General features: G+C 44.1%; 1 protein-coding gene across 2 annotated transcripts in view; it reads left to right on the top strand.

The window, feature by feature from the left end:
- The window catches only part of LOC135910050 (ATP-binding cassette sub-family G member 1-like), a 103,120-nt gene that overhangs the window by 3,837 nt on the left and 81,583 nt on the right, over positions 1 to 17,700 (top strand). For both annotated transcript variants that reach the window (XM_065442007.2, XM_065442006.2), the window contains exons 2-6: positions 6,020 to 6,142; positions 9,330 to 9,447; positions 11,006 to 11,192; positions 12,494 to 12,639; positions 14,025 to 14,148. In XM_065442007.2, coding sequence (XP_065298079.1) covers positions 6,020 to 6,142; positions 9,330 to 9,447; positions 11,006 to 11,192; positions 12,494 to 12,639; positions 14,025 to 14,148 — 698 coding nt within the window. The remainder of the gene's footprint in view (positions 1 to 6,019; positions 6,143 to 9,329; positions 9,448 to 11,005; positions 11,193 to 12,493; positions 12,640 to 14,024; positions 14,149 to 17,700) is intronic.

Here is a 17,700-nt window from a genome sequence, read left to right as displayed (position 1 = left end):
CGGCCATCGGCTACAACTTGGGCTTGCAGCAAGCACTTTCGCGAGGAAGATTTATGCTGTGGCGTCGGGGCTGTGATGTTCAGCGAGTAGCAGAAAGCGCGCAGTGAGACGCCCGCCCATGCACGCTGCCCTGCTAATCTCATGATGCTGTGATGTATGAACTTGTTGATGCTAGGTACTGGCACGGCCGCTGGTACTGGCAAGCTTACAGGAATAGAAAGGGAACGGTAAGAAGCACATTAGGGAAAATGCATGACATATGCTCATGTTTGTGTTGATGGTGGTGCTAAATACGTTTTGTCCCGCAAGTTAATAGTATAGGCTTCATCCTGTCTAGGCGTCTGCCACGATCCCTTGGGCTCTGGCGGCCTCGTTGGCCCGCTGGACCGCCCACAGTTGATCTTCAGGGGCTGAGCTGAGCAACATAGCACACCAACGCGCGTGGAGGCCTTCGCTAGAAGCTGTCTCCCCACTGCTACTCGTCAGCCCATTGCATTCCCAGAACACATGCTGGAGTTGCTCTTGAGCCGCATAACCTGCATTCGTTTGACTTGTATTTATTTATTTATTTATTTATTTATTTATTTATTTATTTATTTATTTATTTCAACATGCCGCAGCCCCGAAGGTCTATTGCAGAAGGGGAGAAATACAGTACATGGAAAATCATAAAAAGAGCACTGAATATCAATGATTAGTAATATACAATAAAAATCCATGGAGTGGTAAAGATCTTGCATAACCAGCCAGATCATTCCACAATTCCATAGAACGGACAAAACAACTGTATTTAAACGGATCAGTGTGATGGTGAAAAGTTCACATATTCAACTCATGGTGATATATGATGATTGTGCTTCTAGCGGGTGCGATGTATTTGCTGAGTAGGGAACATCGTGGGAGGTTAATTTGAGTGTAAAGAAACTTCAAAGATTCAATTTAATGACCGGAAGAGAGACTGGTAATTTGAAGACTAAGAAGATGGGAACGGGGTCGAAAATACCTGTCAATGCGACGATAAATGAAGCGTATAGCTTTCTTCTGGACAGGTCCAATTTTGTTGACGTCAGATATTCTGTGTGCGTTCCATACCACAGAGCCATAGTTTAGTATTGGATGAACCAGTGTTTTATATGTGAGGAGTTGTGTGCTAAGTGGGGCTGTACGTAATGTGCATTTCAAGTAGCCTAACCTTCTAAGCGAACAATTGCACATGAGTTCGATGTGATGTGACCAAGAAAAATCATGAGTGAATAGAAGACCTAGATGTTTATACTGTGAAACACCTCCTAGAGTGCAGCAATTATACGAAGAGGTAAACGGATAAGGGAAAGAACGTTTGGTAAATGACATAGATGCAGTTTTTCTTAAGTTGATTTGCATCTGGCAAGTCTCACACCATGATTGAAGCGATACAAATGAATCATTAAGGATAACGTGATAATGAGGAGTTTTAATCGTATGATACAAAACGCAATCTGCGTGCATACGGATTTTAACAGGAGTATTACTTGGTAGATCATTTATTAAAATCAAAAACAGAAGCGGACCTGAATCTTGAAGCGCCCCAGAAGTTACATTGCAAGTGAAGGATTGAGAATACATAAAGAGTACGTACTGAGACCTATTGGATAAAAAACAAGAAATCCAGTTAACTAATGCTTGGTTGTTAAGGATAACAATGAGCTTTTTCAACAATTTGAGTGTGACACAGTGTGAAAAGCATTTAAAAAAATCAATAAATATTGCGTCAATTTGATCTCCTGCATCGAGGGCCTGGATGATATCATGAGTGAATTCACTGAGCTGGGTTTTGGCCGAAACGTATTCTGTACGTATTCGATAATGAGAGAGCGTCTGTAAACCATTCTGTGCTTTCTGTTTGCCCAAGATTACTATTTTGACAACAACAACAAAAAAGCCCTGTCGTTTCGAGAGTACTGACAGGGATGTCTAGGTGGGCTGCCGCGTGGTGTTTTTACTGAGCGCCGTAAGCCAAACCTATGAGGAGCGCGCCACGTCATCCCTCATACTACGCAAGCGAGGTGCTTCCGACAGATGGCGACTCCGTAAGTCCTCGCTGCCAGTACTTCAATATCTCCGTACGTAGCCACCGCTTTAGAATAGGACAAAGTTTGGCGAGTGTTCATTTACTGGTAAAATTCATGATAAAGCAACCGCAATTCATCTTCATAAAATGATCTTAAGCTAAAAATTCGGCAGAGACAATTAACACTGCTTACGTGTGGGAATGCGAAAGCATTATAATGGCTTTGGTGAAAAGTTTTTTTTTTCTTGCGCGTTCCTTGTCCACGCAAGCTCTACAGTGCGTTTTAACTACGTCTTGGTAAGGCAAAATGAAAACGCGCCAAGCGTCTCAACGCGGTTGCTTGACCGCGAGGAATTCAAAACACGTAGGAGAGAGAGGCTCTTGTTGGTGGAAGGAAAAATTGGGGTAAAGTGCAGTGCAGTAACTGTCTCTCAGATGAGGACACCTCAACCGCGCTGCACATGAGGGGGAGGGAATTGAAAGAAGGGTGAAAGAGACGCGGCGGCGGCTGCCCAGACTGCGCGCGTGGGCAAGTTGTTGACATTCGCTTATTAGGCGCGGTGACGCGCCTAGTCGTGGTGAAGCAGAGCTTCCTGCGCGGCGAGAGCCGCGTCGCACATCTGTGGGACGTTGCTGTCGATGGCTGGGCACTGGACTAGCACGGCACGGAGTGCAGCCGCGAGAGCGGCACACGTAGGAGCGCTCAGCGGCATTCAATTCGACAGCTTTTCAAGCGAAGCTTGTATTGGCCCACAAGTTTCGGTGGTGGTCTGGTCCCGCTAAAACGCAGTTGCTTCCAGAACAGGGCAGCTGCGAAAGGGCGGTTTCATGAGTTGACAGCTGCGCCGGCTCCCGAGCGTGAGCCATTAGCAAGGATTCCAGCTTCACAGGCGAGGGCTCAAGCCGTGTGTGCAGCCAATCAGAGCCGTTTCCCTTCCGCCGGGAAGGGAAAGGGCAGGAAAGGGTGGCGCGCGCGCTGCGCCTGCTTCGTTTCCGTTCAGTTCAGTTTCGGAAAACGGTTGGGACGGCCACGCGTTGTGCGTTCCCCCGAGGAACCGACAGCGTTCGACGAGCGGCGGTGAGAACTCGCCCGTGAAAGCATAGAGTTTCCCACAAAAATTACTAGAGGGAACTCTGGCGCTAGTGTCTACGGGAACTGCAATGGGAGTGGTTGTCCTAGCATGGGAATTATGGGAAGTACATGGATTTGCCTAAACTTCGTCCTTTTGGCTTCAAACGGCTTTTTGACTTTGTAAACTCGCCATTTTCAACAGTAGATTGCGCTATGAAAAACTAAATAAACATCATTAAAATTGCTCGACGGTGGGATTCGAACACAGGGACTCTAGCACAGAAGCCTGATATTGAAACCATTAAGCCACGGATGCATTTTTTCTTTATTTCCAGACAATCAACAAATACATCAATACACACTGCTACCACCATCACAATATTCACTTTCCCACCACTGCGATTAGAGCTTGCGGTTGAGATTACAAAACTTTCATTTTGGCAAGGGCACCCATCAATAACAACAGTTCATCGTCATACGCTAACTTTTGAAACACTTCCCGTAGTTTACTGATATCTTCAGGTATCGACAAGTCAATGAAATGCCCTTATGAATTTATCGCGGGCATGCCAGTGCCGTGAGACGCTTGGCGCGTTTCGATTTGACCACCTGGACGAGGTCAATCGTTGCAATTAATAGCACTTGTTCGCGTTCCCGGCGTCTTCTGCACTTCGAAGAATATAGATTGCGCTGAAATATACGACAATAAGATTTATATAGCATAATATACAAAGTCACAAGAACGTTTGAATCCACAAGCACAAAGATCAGACAAATCCATGTACTTCCCATCATTCCCATGGTAGGACAACGACTGCAGCGCCAGAGTTCCCTTTAGTAATTTTTGTAGGAAACTCTATGCGTGAAAGGGCTCGCCTTCGGTGCCTCCATCCAGCCATTAGAGCCGCCCGAGCCCAGGCGATCCGACAGAAATGAGGGAGCTGAGGGAGCGGGAAGCTGAAACAAACCGGCACCGTTACCTGTGAGTTACCTAACCATGACGAAGGTCAGGTGCACGCAGGGCAAGCTTCGCTTACCCCCGTCTTCCATTAGGGGAAGAGTTGGTAATTTTTTTATCTTATACGCTCCTTTTATACACTCATCACGTGGCGCCACCTCTCACTCATTGGCGTCACCGTCACCTGCTTATTGACGCACGCTTTAGGCCACGCGTTTACTCAGCATTAAAATAGTTCGTAAGGGCAGATGTGAGCCAACCGTAATGTCGGGCATAGCGCCGGTGGCCGGTCAATGGTAAACGCCACTTACGAATTAACGAGAATGATCGTGAATGCGGCCCGGAATGATCGTGAATGCGGCCCCTGATTTCCGGTAAGCTTCTTTCACTCGCGAATCGAGAAGTCGTCTACCAAACGGGATGCAGCATCATGGCCTGTATGTGTGGTGAAAGCGAGCGGGTTGAACAAAAAGTTTGCAAGCAAATTCTTTTTTTTTTACAGTTTTCTCTGCTTGCCGGCTGGTTCTTATGGAAAAAAGTTTACAAAATCATTTGAGACCGTTCACCGAAGAAGCGCATCTGCTGAGAAATGTTAAAGCATTTCAAGCTTAAGAGAACATTCAGGTGGTACGGTGCTGCCTTTAGTGGCCCAAATAATGGTACTGACAAACGCCCCTGCAGCGGCAGCGAAGTCGGTCCTTTCATTATGCAAAAAAGGTGAGGCGTGCATACAGGACACAAGAGAAGTGGACAACAGGAACGCCGACTATCAACCGAAGGGAGCACTGAGGCGAAAAAAGAAAGAAAAAAGACACAGAACTCATCTGCGGTCTTTTCATTTTGCATCTTGCTTTTGCATTTTGCTTCCTGTTCTTTTTTTTTCTCCTGTTTCCCAGTTTTATTTTTTTCGGTGTAATATTGTAGCTAGAAATGCGGACTTATGTGTGGATTAGTCGAACGCCTCTACAGCGAAGTGATATAACGCAGGATTGATTGTGTCCTGGCTGTATTCCTATCTTTTATATGTATTGTGAACGTTTCTACAACGAAGGTCACTACAACGAATTCGCCTCTACAACGAAGTAATTAGGCGTCCCCAATGGCTGATTTGTTGCTTTACAACGAAATGCACGAAACGGTGCCGCCACTGTCCTCCGCAGGAGCCACCAAAATGAGCTCTGCGCTAGCGCTAACGGCGGTATTAGCGATGCACTTGACCAGCGTACCTATATCAGAAGTCATGTTGCCTTGCTTCGGGAATAAATCGTAGTACGTTGCTTCTTGAAAAGCATCAGCGGTCGTGATGGCGATAAATACGCCGCAGCTGATAACGATGTGGTGATGTAATAGTAAGTGACGACCGGTGGCGTATTCAAAGACATTTACGGCGGAAGAGACGCAAAAGTCAACCAAGGCAACTGTGATGAAGATCCTGTAAACGAACCAAGAGTTTCGACGGAAAAGGAGGCGACAGAGGCTTGAGGACCTGGCATGCTGTGAACCTCGGTGCAACGGGGTTGGCTGCAGTCGCACATTCTTTAAGACAAAGTGTGCATGCAAAACATTAGCGACTTACTTCACAATGTTTCTCTTGAATTCATGTTAAACAAAGGTTCTCTTTTGTCTAACGAGATTAGTCAGCTCTATTGCGAGCGGTAGGGTGCGCAACCTTTACAACGAAGTGACCAGTATAACGAAGAATTTTGGACGTCCCGAGCACTTTTTTATAAAGGCGTTTGATGGTCAACGTACGCTCCACAAACCTGTACCAGGCTTACAGTATTAGAAAATAAGCAATAATAGTAACCTTGGCAGTCCTCACCCCCCTGCCCCGCTTTTTTGCTGTTGATGTAAACAAAGCAGCGTTATTTGATGCAGGAGAAGATCATGTATACTACCAGCACTTAACCTCCTTTTATTATTTTTTGTCGGTCTACAGGTTCAACAAACAGCTGCGGAGCAGTAGTGCAAACATGCAGCGTTCGAGAGAATGGACTGCGCAATCTCGAAAGCATCCGCATAAACTGGAAGAACCTCAGCTACACGGTGAACTCTGGAAAGCGTAAGTTTAGCCTTCCTCTTTCTGTTGATGCATTTCGGTCGCACTTGTACACTGGCGGCAAGTAAAAAGCAAGTGTGTTTTTAACCTGGTCCACTAATTTTTTACAACCTAGCTTTATCGAGTAACTGCCAGGCTTTCCACGAGTCGTCATAATTACGAGCTTATACAAGAGTGAACATATGAAATTGGTATCGAAAAGCTTGGGAAATGCGATAGCAGAGCACCAGAATGCGCACCTCACTGTAACCTAATGTTATAAAAGTAAAATTTAGTCTTGGTGTAGTCTGCCGCTGACGCGAAAAGCATACTTGGAAACCTTTTTTCAAGGAAACTCCCGGAACAATGAAAGTTGAGAAAACGCAGACAAGGTCAACATGGACAAAAGCATAACATCCTAATCAATACCTCACAAATTTGGTTCTAAATCTTCTCGGCATTAAATACTCTCAGTATTCTACGTAATATGATACGTCGCACCCCTGCTTACTGATTGTATACGTTTAGGCACTTCGCGATCGCTAATCGACTTATTTGCTCCACAACGGTCACTTGAACAACTACGTCAACTCCACAACGGTCACTCCACAACTACGTCACCTGAGGTGAATGGCATCATTGGCTGATTTCCTTTGTATAGGGTACAGCTTATGTTTATGTGCGAATTGGCGAGGAAGACGAAAAGTGCCGCGCCGCTTGATATAACTGAACGAATATCGAAGACGCTGAGGGATCCATCTTCAAATTACTACAGTGCAGAAGTAAAACGTTAACGGGATACAATAACGCCTAATACCTTTTTCGAACAGCTACCCCGAACTGGGTTTTGCACAGAAACGCATTTGGTCGCGAAAGTTAGTCAAGGCACCAAGCCAAATGTGCAAGCCGAAATCGCTCCGAAATCACACGAAATGCTGAAAGTGAAAATGAAATAATGCACGGTAGTCATCCCTGACTTGTTCGCGTTTCCTTTTTTTTTGTCCGCAATAGCATGTTCAAGGAAAAGAAGCAAAACTCAATGAAACATCATCACCGGCTAAAAAGTCTGACAGGCTTCGCCATATCGGCGAAGCCTGTCGTGACATACTGACACGACAACATATTGTCGTGACGCCCGAACGAGACGAAAGCGCATCGAAGCCCGTTCGCTTCCTCTCCAGTAAACATGTCGAACAACCGTCGAGCGATGTGGCAAAGAGCTTCCATCAGCGGTGAAGTAGCGGTGAGACCGCAACGTGCAGCCTACCTTTGAGGAAGGTTTAGCTCAGGTGCTCCTATCCAAATACATGGAAAAGGAGAATTCGTTTTTCTCGGCAACCACGGCGCAAAATTTGACGAGATTTGCTGCATTTAAAAGAAAAACTTAAAATCTAGTGACTGTTCGTTTTCGAGTTATTATTATTGAGTTGGGTCGTCAATTGTTTATTAAAAATTGACAAAAACCAAAAATTTTCAGAAAACGAAACTATCACGTTTACAACTCTGTAACTCAACAACGAAAAGTGATGTCACAATTCTGTGAATTGCATCTAATAGCATACCTAAACCGGACAAAGTTGTTATGTTACACATGAATATAAAAAATTTAGTAATATGGAACTACAGCTTTTGCAGAACCCTTGTAACAAACGTAACAAATTCACGTAAGATGTAAAATGATACAACGAATTTGTCTGCTTTGAATGATCTAATGGATGCCGTTTACAGAACCGCGATATCTCCTCTTGATGGAGAGCTATGAACTTGTAAACTTCGTGCTTTTATTTTTTTCAAACGGTTGAATATTTGAATATCCTTTTAAAATAATTCAAGATCTAAGTCGAAATTTCGCTTCCAACAGTCACTAGAATATACCTTTCTCTCTCAAGTGCAACAAATTTCATTAAAATCAGTCCAGAGGTTATCTCAGAAAAACGTTTTGCGTTTTACATGTATTTGGATAGGCCGCTTTGGAGTTCGGCCAGAGCTAAAGGTTCCTCCTAAGCGACGCGCCATGCTGAGCAGTCGCATTAGCCTGTCCTCCCATTCCCCAGACGAGCGTTGGCTGCTGGAAGCGCTCGCGTTTTGCTATGACTTGCAATTCTCTCGACAAGAGGACTCTCGGTCCACAGGGATCTACACGAGTGTAACTGTGGACGCATCAACATACAGACTCATTTTGGCAGCGGACTCGATAAAAGTTTAAAGTTGACGCTCAGTGCATCCAAGAGACTCTGAAAGAGTTAATCGAATTTAATCGTCTCTGTCACTTTCGCAAAGAGCCTTTGATCGTACATAGACTGTGGTCGACCAGTAATACGTAACCATTCGCCTGCCACACACAGGTGTCGGCTTACTTCGTACGGACATTTTCATAAATCTCAATGATGAAGTTTCTTCCTGTGACACTGCTGAATACACCCTGGTGTACGGAACAACAACAACAACAACCACAACAACAACAAAAAACAGTTTACGAAGGCAGGAAAGTGGACGAAGGGTGTCTCAGGATACTTGAAAAACACATTTTATTGCAACAAAATTGAGTTGAACTAATCTTCCTTGCCCCGGTTGTCACGGCTGCATCTATGCGCTTAATATTTGTTACAGCGCAGACCTTTGGTTGTGGTGTCCTAAGCGCGTGCATTCCAGTGTGCAATGAGAACAAGTGCAAAAGTGCTAGCGCAACAAAATGAGAATGAGTACCAGCTGCGCATGAGCTGATTCGCAATGTAGTGAATAAACATGTGCATCTATAAGCAATAGAGAACATCTTCCTTAATTCCTTCAGATTCTTTTGACCTTCTTTGCCTTTCTCCTAATAATGTTCAACATTTGGTGACGAAAATCAGCCAGTGTACGACATTATTATATTGTTAGGCGACGAGAGAAGGCAATGCACCATGCAGAAGTTTCTTAAGCGGGAATGAGTACTAATAAACAGCGGCGATGCGCAGTAAGCTCTCAAGCAATTATCCCGATGTCAAGAATAATTGATGTCTAGAACGTAGGATGGCGCAGAATTAGAACTCTGATACTGGATGGTGTAGTGGTGGTCAACAACGTGAACTGAAGCAACTGAAGCTGCTTTGTCACTGTCAGAGAAGTATTCTCTGAATTGATATTGAAAGGACTTTGTTTAGCGACGCTAACTTGTCACAGGCAAAGGAGATCTGTTTTCTTATTTTATACGCGGCGTCGGTCTTTCCAGAGTTAAAACCGCTGGTGGACGACTTAAGTGGCGAGGCCCTTCCGGGGACGCTTACGGCCATCATGGGTCCTTCCGGTGCTGGCAAGACAACGCTGCTAAACCTTCTCACTGGGTTTTAGTAAGTATTGATCGGCTGTTCTGAACCTCAATCTCCAAAATGCATCTATTAAAACTCCTTTAGATGTGTAACACAGCCATTTTGCCCAAGGCAGTCTATTTTTTTTCAGACGCAGCAGCCGACATCATGCATTACATATTAATAACGCACCTGGAGGCTTTCCAATAGTGTATAAAGTAACGTTATAGGTTGCTTTTCATCTATATCTTCGAGCACTGTGGAAACTTGCACGCGATAATCAGCCTAAATACATTTTGCTCCTTGAAGAAGTTCGCCGAATAACTTCGCATCCCCTTTAAATCACGCAACACGATACGTTCCTTTCATAGAAGCAGAATTTATTTTCGCCTAAGCTATACGAATTCGCCCGGGTACACTTAGTGTCCTTATAGACCTGCGTTTTTCATAAGCAAAAGTAAATTATATTAAAACAACATGCGTGTAGCGTACAATGTTATGAACACGTAATCATAGTGGTTGAGTATGCATTGCGACACGATATTCCGACATATTTACGAGAACTGTTTTCAATTTATGTCGCAGGAAGTTGAATAAATCACGGCGGCCAGCATTACCTTTGAACGAAAACCTTGTGGTAACATTCACGTGGAGTGACGCGGTCTTTGCGACTGCGCAAGCCAAACACATGTTGAAATCGCCGTTCGCTGCTGAATGCAGGATAAGACAAGTGTTGCTAGATCATTCAGCAGTAACCTTGCGAGGTGTTGGGCATCGAGCAGTTATCTCAGGGCAGTTACGGGGTACCTTATCCGCACCTGCCGACACAACGCTAATTTTGTCGCCTATACATCGCCGAGAACGCCTGATCACGTACTCAACGATAGCGGTTGTATCAGTCGACGGACACTGAATGATATATGCGGTCTCTGTACTGTTGCTGTACGGACTTACGTGCTATAAATAAGGCGCAAATGAAGCTCGTAGCCTGTTTGGTGAAGAAATAGTGGCCGGTTTAAATATAGAAGTTATAGGCCTTTCAGGTAGGCTGATGCCTATTAAGCCCAATTATGCTAGAGAAACGATTTGCCGTTGGAGTGGGGTGGGGGTCATTGATGACGTATATAGCAATAGGAATGACAAAAAAAAGAGATTTGCCGGTCATCATTGTCTGCATGCTGCATATGTACTGAAGTGCTGTCTCTGTATTCCTGTGGCTATTCGGTGATTCATAGTGTCTTTAATTTTGTTCGTTAAGTGATGGCCTCATAATAGAAATATGGAACGGGGCCCCAAAATCGGTTTGGAAAGTTAACAAGTGTAGGAAGGAATACCTTGCTTAATACGTTGTAACTGTACGGCGTTTGTTGGTTCAGTAAATACAGATACTTTGTGAGACCAAGGTAGCTGATATTTCTAATATGCCATTCTGTTAGTAAGTGCAAATGGGATCTGTACAATTTACGAAAAAAATAGAATTTCTTTGTCTCATTGTCCTGCTATCTGCTACTGTCTCTGTAAGCATATTGCCCTATATACCAGTGGCACCCTAAACTATGCTGTGTTTCTCAAGTGAAGTGAGTCGTTTCTTTATATGCAGCGACAAGAGCTACAAAGGTGAAGTCCAAATCAACGGCAACGTGCGCGACCAGGCACTGTTCAACAAGCAGAGCTGCTATGTGATGCAGGAGGATCGCCTTCTACCTGCTCTGACTGTTTATGAGGCCATCTCTATGAGTGTCGAACTGCGCATGCCTACGTTGTCGAAAATTGCCAAAGAGGAGATGGTAACTACTGGTCACCTAGTGTTCGTAAAAAAAACTGCGCTGCTAGGTCACCGACATGTTGCTGATTACGGCCACTTATGTTCGGCGAAGTTTGTGTCATTGATTGCGCTGATGCCACTTGAGTTTCTGGCCGTGGTAATTGTCTTGCTAACAATATTTCTTCGTTGCAATAATAACGCTTACGACACACATTTCCTTTTTTTCGTTTTGCCTTTCATGCAGAGCAGCGCTGGAAAGGTGGTAAGACGCCGTCCAAAATGCGAAGTTTATTATGAGCGCAGCTAGGCTAGACGTCGTATACCTGTAGGCAGCACAAGCCAACATTCTAACCAACTGTTCCATCAATTTTCTTTTAACTGCACATGCTGTCTTCAATCTCACCTGTGTCAGATAACGCAAATCCGCCCCTTGAGCTTGATGAGCTACAGAGCTGGAAACTATTTACAGAACTAACAGAAGTCAATGATTACATGACAAACACCATCGTTAAATTAACTTCTTGATTATCGAAGTTAAAGCACTTACATGCACAATTAGAGTGTGCTAAAGCCAAGTACACTTGTCACAAGTCCCAAGAAAAAATACCATTTCTTTAGATATCCTTGCGTAATATGTACGGCAATACGCTATGTTGCTTCGTGTTTTGCTTTTCCGAAAAGAATTTGTGACACACTTTTCGACAGAACAACTTCGTATGCGAACGCATTGTGTTGCGCATTTGGGGCTGGATATGTGGAAACTGATGATGAGCCGGAGGTTAGATAGTAAATGGACGTCACTTTAATACTGGCCGGCTTCAATTGTGCACTCGAAGTGTAAGAACTAATTAGCTACTGTTGCAGTTTGTGTATATTGTTGGCTGTTGCTCGGCTTACAAGTAATCTGCCACATGTGGCTCTAGAAGCGCCTCTGTAAGTGAAAAACAAATTAATGAATCTTAGCACTATGTATGAGTTCTTTCGGAATTATTTGAAAACGCACGTTTAGTCGACGCTTCTCTGCGCGACCGTGAGGTCGACAGCGCCAGCCATCAGCTTGAGTAACCGCTGTGCCTCGATAACGTTCCTCGGTGCTTTCTCGGCGACAGTTTTGTATTCAAGCGCTTTCTCCACTTAATCAAGAAGCATTCGAGTTAACTGGCACTGCTCAAGCAACTCTACATCGCAGGAATTGCCTATGGTCATTATTGAGCCGCAGTTGCAACCTAAGAAAACGTTTGTGACACATCTTGAGATTTATCGATAAAAGTGTTACTTCATTGTGTTCCTTGTTGCTGCGCTCTCTTGTTGCTGCACGGACAGGTGGAACTGTCAATCGCCGAGTGGGGATTAGGCGAGTGCCGCGACACTCGAACAGAAAACCTATCGGGCGGCCAACGGAAGCGGTTGGCTATTGCCCAAGAGTTGGTCAACAACCCTCCTGTGTTGTTCCTCGATGAGCCCACCAGGTGAGCGCATGCCAAGTCCGTGTCGGTGTTAGTAGTCCTGCGGCATAGCTGGTGTAAGCGTGCGCGTAAGACACGGCCCTACGGTTGCTCCCTCTACCGGCACGTTTCTTTTTTTTTACTTTTTTATCTGTTGCAGAGAGATTGCCTGAAATTGGCTGCACGAAATGACTGCATTAAATGTGCGCAGCAGGCGTAAAATTCTCGTGACTGCTCTCCTGACAAAAACGGACGCGAAAAGAGTGGTGCACCAGTATTCTATTTGCGACTAATATACACCTGATTCTCGGTTGAACTGTTTCAAAGGGCCTTGTAGGTCCCCTTCCCGGTCAAGAGCGTGAGCACGCTCGTTCTGCAGAAAAAGCCGATGGCAGCAAATCCCTCTGGCAACTTCGCGTAGGTCAGGCTGACACTCCATTCTGAAGGGTAGTTTTGGTGTGTACCAAGAGCCTTTGCGATTCGAATGCTCTATGTGTCACTGGACCATAATTGGGATTAGGAATAGTGTGGAGATGGTGAGGCTGATGGCTCCATCATTGTTTTGTATTCTTGCTGTGGTTGGTGGCATCGTATCGACCTTGGAAGGCGACGGAAGAGTGCTGTGATGGCTCTTATGAGTTGGGTACGAGTTTATGCAGTGTAACGTGATAAAGTTGACCTAACCTGAGGGGCTCGTCTTCGGCGACGTACTTGCTTGCATCCATGTTTTATGGAGCGCGACTGACCTCCTCCGTAGGACACAATCCGAGGGAAGGAGGAGAAGCGGTAGGGGAGTTAGGCGCTCCGTATGGTGGACGTTATTCCGCATAATGTTTTTCCCTGAGGTGCTTGCTGTTCCATCATGGATGGCACGTAGAGGAATTTCCGTGGCAGCAAGAGTGAAATTGCGAACGGGCGCTTTGCTTTCGTTCTTTTCATTAGCTGCACGTGTCTTCTACGGGCGCGCGCGCGCGTGTGTGTGTGTGTACATGAAATAGCCGTACAAGAAGGTGTCAACTGCTGCGGAAAGTTCGAGCGTCTTTACTCCGTGGCACGGTACCGTACTCGTAAACACACGATGAGGGACATAAAAAGTTTGTTTTATATTTGTTTGAGGACTCTGTTAGCGCAGATCTTACTTTCTTAATATTACTGATGATATATGCCTGCTCCTTTCTGCATTGCTGCAATGTATTAAGAGTGTGTTATATGAAATGAAATTGCAAATGCATACCGTAGTTTCACCCATGCTTAAACTGCACACTTTGTCCAAATGAAATAGTGAAACAGTCCAAATGAAGCTATTAGACAGTGGCAATTCCGTTAAGCAAAGGTTTTAATTTCCAGCACTTTGTTGTGACCTGCGGCGGATAAGGGTATCTCCGTGTGTGACTGATTTAACTTTGCAGTGGGTTGGACAACGTGTCAAGCCTCATGTGCATCCAAGCCCTTAAGAAGATGGCCTTCACTGGGCACACTGTCATCTGTTCTATACACGCTCCTAGCGCCAAGATATTCTCCTACTTTGACAGGGTGAGAGTACTCTGAAACACTTAATCTGAATCCAGATGAAGGGGAGTGTCTGTTTTCGCTCTAACTTGTGCTGCTGCTAACGCCACCTTGTTCACATGGCGTTATCGCATGTTAAAGATAGACAGGTGGTGGTCGGGACGATTCTATATCTTGCTGGCTGATTGGTTAATAATTGATCTATTTCACTTCCCTAGGCAAGGCATAGACAATGAGAGCTGACTTCGTGGAGAGATTAGAGTTAATTTTGATCACCTGGGTCTGTCTGACCCGTGCCTATATATACCAGCACACGAACGCCTTCGCATTCAGCCCTCAGGGGAGAACGCCGCCAAAGCGGCGGGTAGGCCATCGCCACGACTTCCTCCTTCAACTGCCCGCAGCTGTATTGCTGCATCGAACGTACATTCATGTACAAAGATCTTAAACCGGACCAGCAGGGTGATAACACTGTACGCTGGCAGAAAAGTTCAATGCACGTGGCTGCAATCCGCGAGCTGCCACACGCCGCAGTTGCGGCGTTTCACCTTTCGCCAAACTCGCACGTCACTCTGGCGTTGGGTGGCTGCGTGGTGAGAACGGAGAAGCCAGAGAACCGGTTTGTATCGACCAAAGGTTGGCAATGAATGCAGCGATAAAAAATAAGCACACGTTTGCCCGTAACTCCAAAATTATACAGCCAATTATGTGCGTTTTGTGTCTCGTTATGAGCATAAAAGCGAGTGTTTCACCAAAGTTCGTACGTGTATAAGGAATTCAGTCGTTGGCATGCTTAGATAGCAGGCTGCTTTTCTTTACCTCCATTGTACGGTGTAATAATGTTGTTGCGCAATTTTCCCGCCGACTGTTTACGTGGTATTGTGCCAAGTGTGTGTTTTTCCTGTCTGGTTTGCACATCCTCTCGAGGAGCTCTAATGATTGCCGCTGGTAGAAATATCGGAATGGGCAGGTTAATTTTTTAATAGAAGAACAATACAGAAGAAATACATAATTGAGGCAGCAAGAAGCCATTTTGACAATCAACAAATCTAAAATGCAGCGGTGAGCTCGGCGTCGCGTACTATCACTACCGAGCCAGCAGTCCTCAGGGCGCTGTTTACACCGCCACTAACAAAGACGCCGTAAATTGGTGATTGCGACACCTGCCGGAAAACAAGGAAGGCGGGCCTGTTTGAAGCAGAGTGCAAGTTGAAAGCTCTCGCACGGCGGCATTGACGACACGGTCGCGATACCTTGCACGCATCGCCACCCCGAATACGCTGTTTTCTTTCTCTTTTTTTTACCGCTGAGGTGTTTTGGATATTGACAAGAGGTCCTGGCGCCTTTATGTCTCTTTTTGCTCTTCTCTCTCTTCGTGACTGAGGGCTGGACGGCGAAGTCGACCTCTGCGCAACCTATCCCGCAACCTGTCCATGTAAATTGCAGGCCAGAAAGCCCGCAACCTTTATGAATGCTCACTGTAACTGCGCTTTTCTAGTTGCTCTATAGCAGTTTACACGCAAGGGCTATTTGCACTCGCATTCTCCGCCCACACTGGCTCTCTTTTCTAATCTTTCTATTCTCTTTAGGGGCTGGGCAAAGAGTCGCGGGTAGTCAGTATTGAACCAGAGCCCTCCACTACGGCGCGCCAGATAAGCCACTGCAGAGTTGCGTCCGGAGAAAGCAAAATGAAAATCTCGAGCAAACAGATACGTTCCGTGGAGCTAAATCCTAGTACACCTCCCTATATTCCTTTCTTTGTATTCTATCTCTCTCTTTCAATTTTCTTGTGTATCGCCCAAATTGCTCATAGGCAGAGAGGGATATCCCTCGCTAACCACTTTACAGGAAGGATAGCTGCTGGAGCGCTCATGACGCCCGTAGGAGGAGGAATAAACTTTATTAGTAGAAATGAGCCGACGGTAAAATCGTCCGAGGTGGGCGGCTTCCCTAGTCCAGGATGCCGTGGGCCTGAGCTGATAACTTGGCCCTGCTCACCAGGCGATGCTGGTCTTCAGGGCTCGAGCTTGTCAGCTGGGCCTCCCACTGCTCGACGGTTGGTCCGGTGATGGGCGGTGTCGATGGGTTTTGCTGACATTCCCATACCATGTGGTAGAGGGTATTGGGCCTAGAGCAGAAAGCGCATATGTGGGTATAGCTCGTAGGGTACATCGCGTGTAGCAGGGTGCCGTGCGGGAATGTGCCGGTCTGTAGTTTTCGGAACATCACCGCCTCTTGTCAGCTGGGGATGCGGGGGTGGATAGATTCTTCCCACATTCTGTCTGTCTGTCTGTCTGTCTGATGTCTTTTTTCCGGGTTAAATGCTCTTCAGGTATCTTGTATCTGTTTCATTATACATTCTGTTTTTTCATTATCATTATGTATCATTATGTTCATACATTATGTTATTATCATTATTATGTTCAGTATTATGTTATTATATTATGTTATGTTATGTTCATATTATTCATTATTATTATTATTATTAGGTTCATATTATTCATTATGATTATTATATTGTTCATTATTATGTTCAGTATTATGTTATTATGTTATCATTATGTATCATTATGTTCATACATTCTGTTTTTCATTATCATTATGTATCCCACATTCCATATTCATATTCATATTCATATTTTCATTCATATTCATTCATATTCATATTCGAAATTCATATTCATATTCATTATCCCATATTCCCACATTCTGTCTGTCTGTCTGTCTGATGTCTTTTTTCCGGGTTAAATGCTCTTCAGGTATCTTGTATCTGTTTCATTATACATTCTGTTTTTTCATTATCATTATGTATCATTATGTTCATACATTATGTTATTATATTATGTTATTATGTTATCATTATGTATCATTATGTTCATACATTCTGTTTTTTCATTATCACTATGTATCATTATGTATCTGTTCAGGTATCTTGTATCTGTTTCATTATACATTCAACGAGGCATGTATCAGTATCTCTATTTTCTATACATCGTATTAAGTACCCTGTCCGTCCCCACCCCGTCCGAGTAGGGCCCACCCACATATTTATACATTTTATTTATATTTTTATACATTTATTTTATACATTATTTATTTTATACATTATTTTTATACATTACATATTTATCATTATGTTATGTCTGTCTGTCTGTCTGTCTGTCTGTCTGATGTCTTTTTTCCGGGTTAAATGCTCTTCAGGTATCTTGTATCTGTTTCATTATACATTCTGTTTTTTCATTATACATCTGTTTCATCATACATATTTTCATGCTACATATTACATGTTACATATTACATATTGTTACATATATTACATTGTTACATATATTACATTGTTATGTTACATTATATTACATTATTATATTGTTACATATATTACATTGTTACATATTACATGTTACATACGTACATATGTTCATGTTTCATATTACATGTTTTCATTATACATCTGTTTCATTATACATTCAACAAGGCATGTATCAGTATCTCTATTTTACATATATTTACATATATTTATATATATTTACACACACACACACACACATATATATATATATATATATATATATATAT

The sequence above is a fragment of the Dermacentor albipictus genome, chromosome 4 (assembly GCF_038994185.2).
Source record: "Dermacentor albipictus isolate Rhodes 1998 colony chromosome 4, USDA_Dalb.pri_finalv2, whole genome shotgun sequence".
NCBI lineage: Eukaryota > Metazoa > Arthropoda > Arachnida > Ixodida > Ixodidae > Dermacentor > Dermacentor albipictus.
This window is presented reverse-complemented; position numbering and strand designations above follow the sequence as displayed.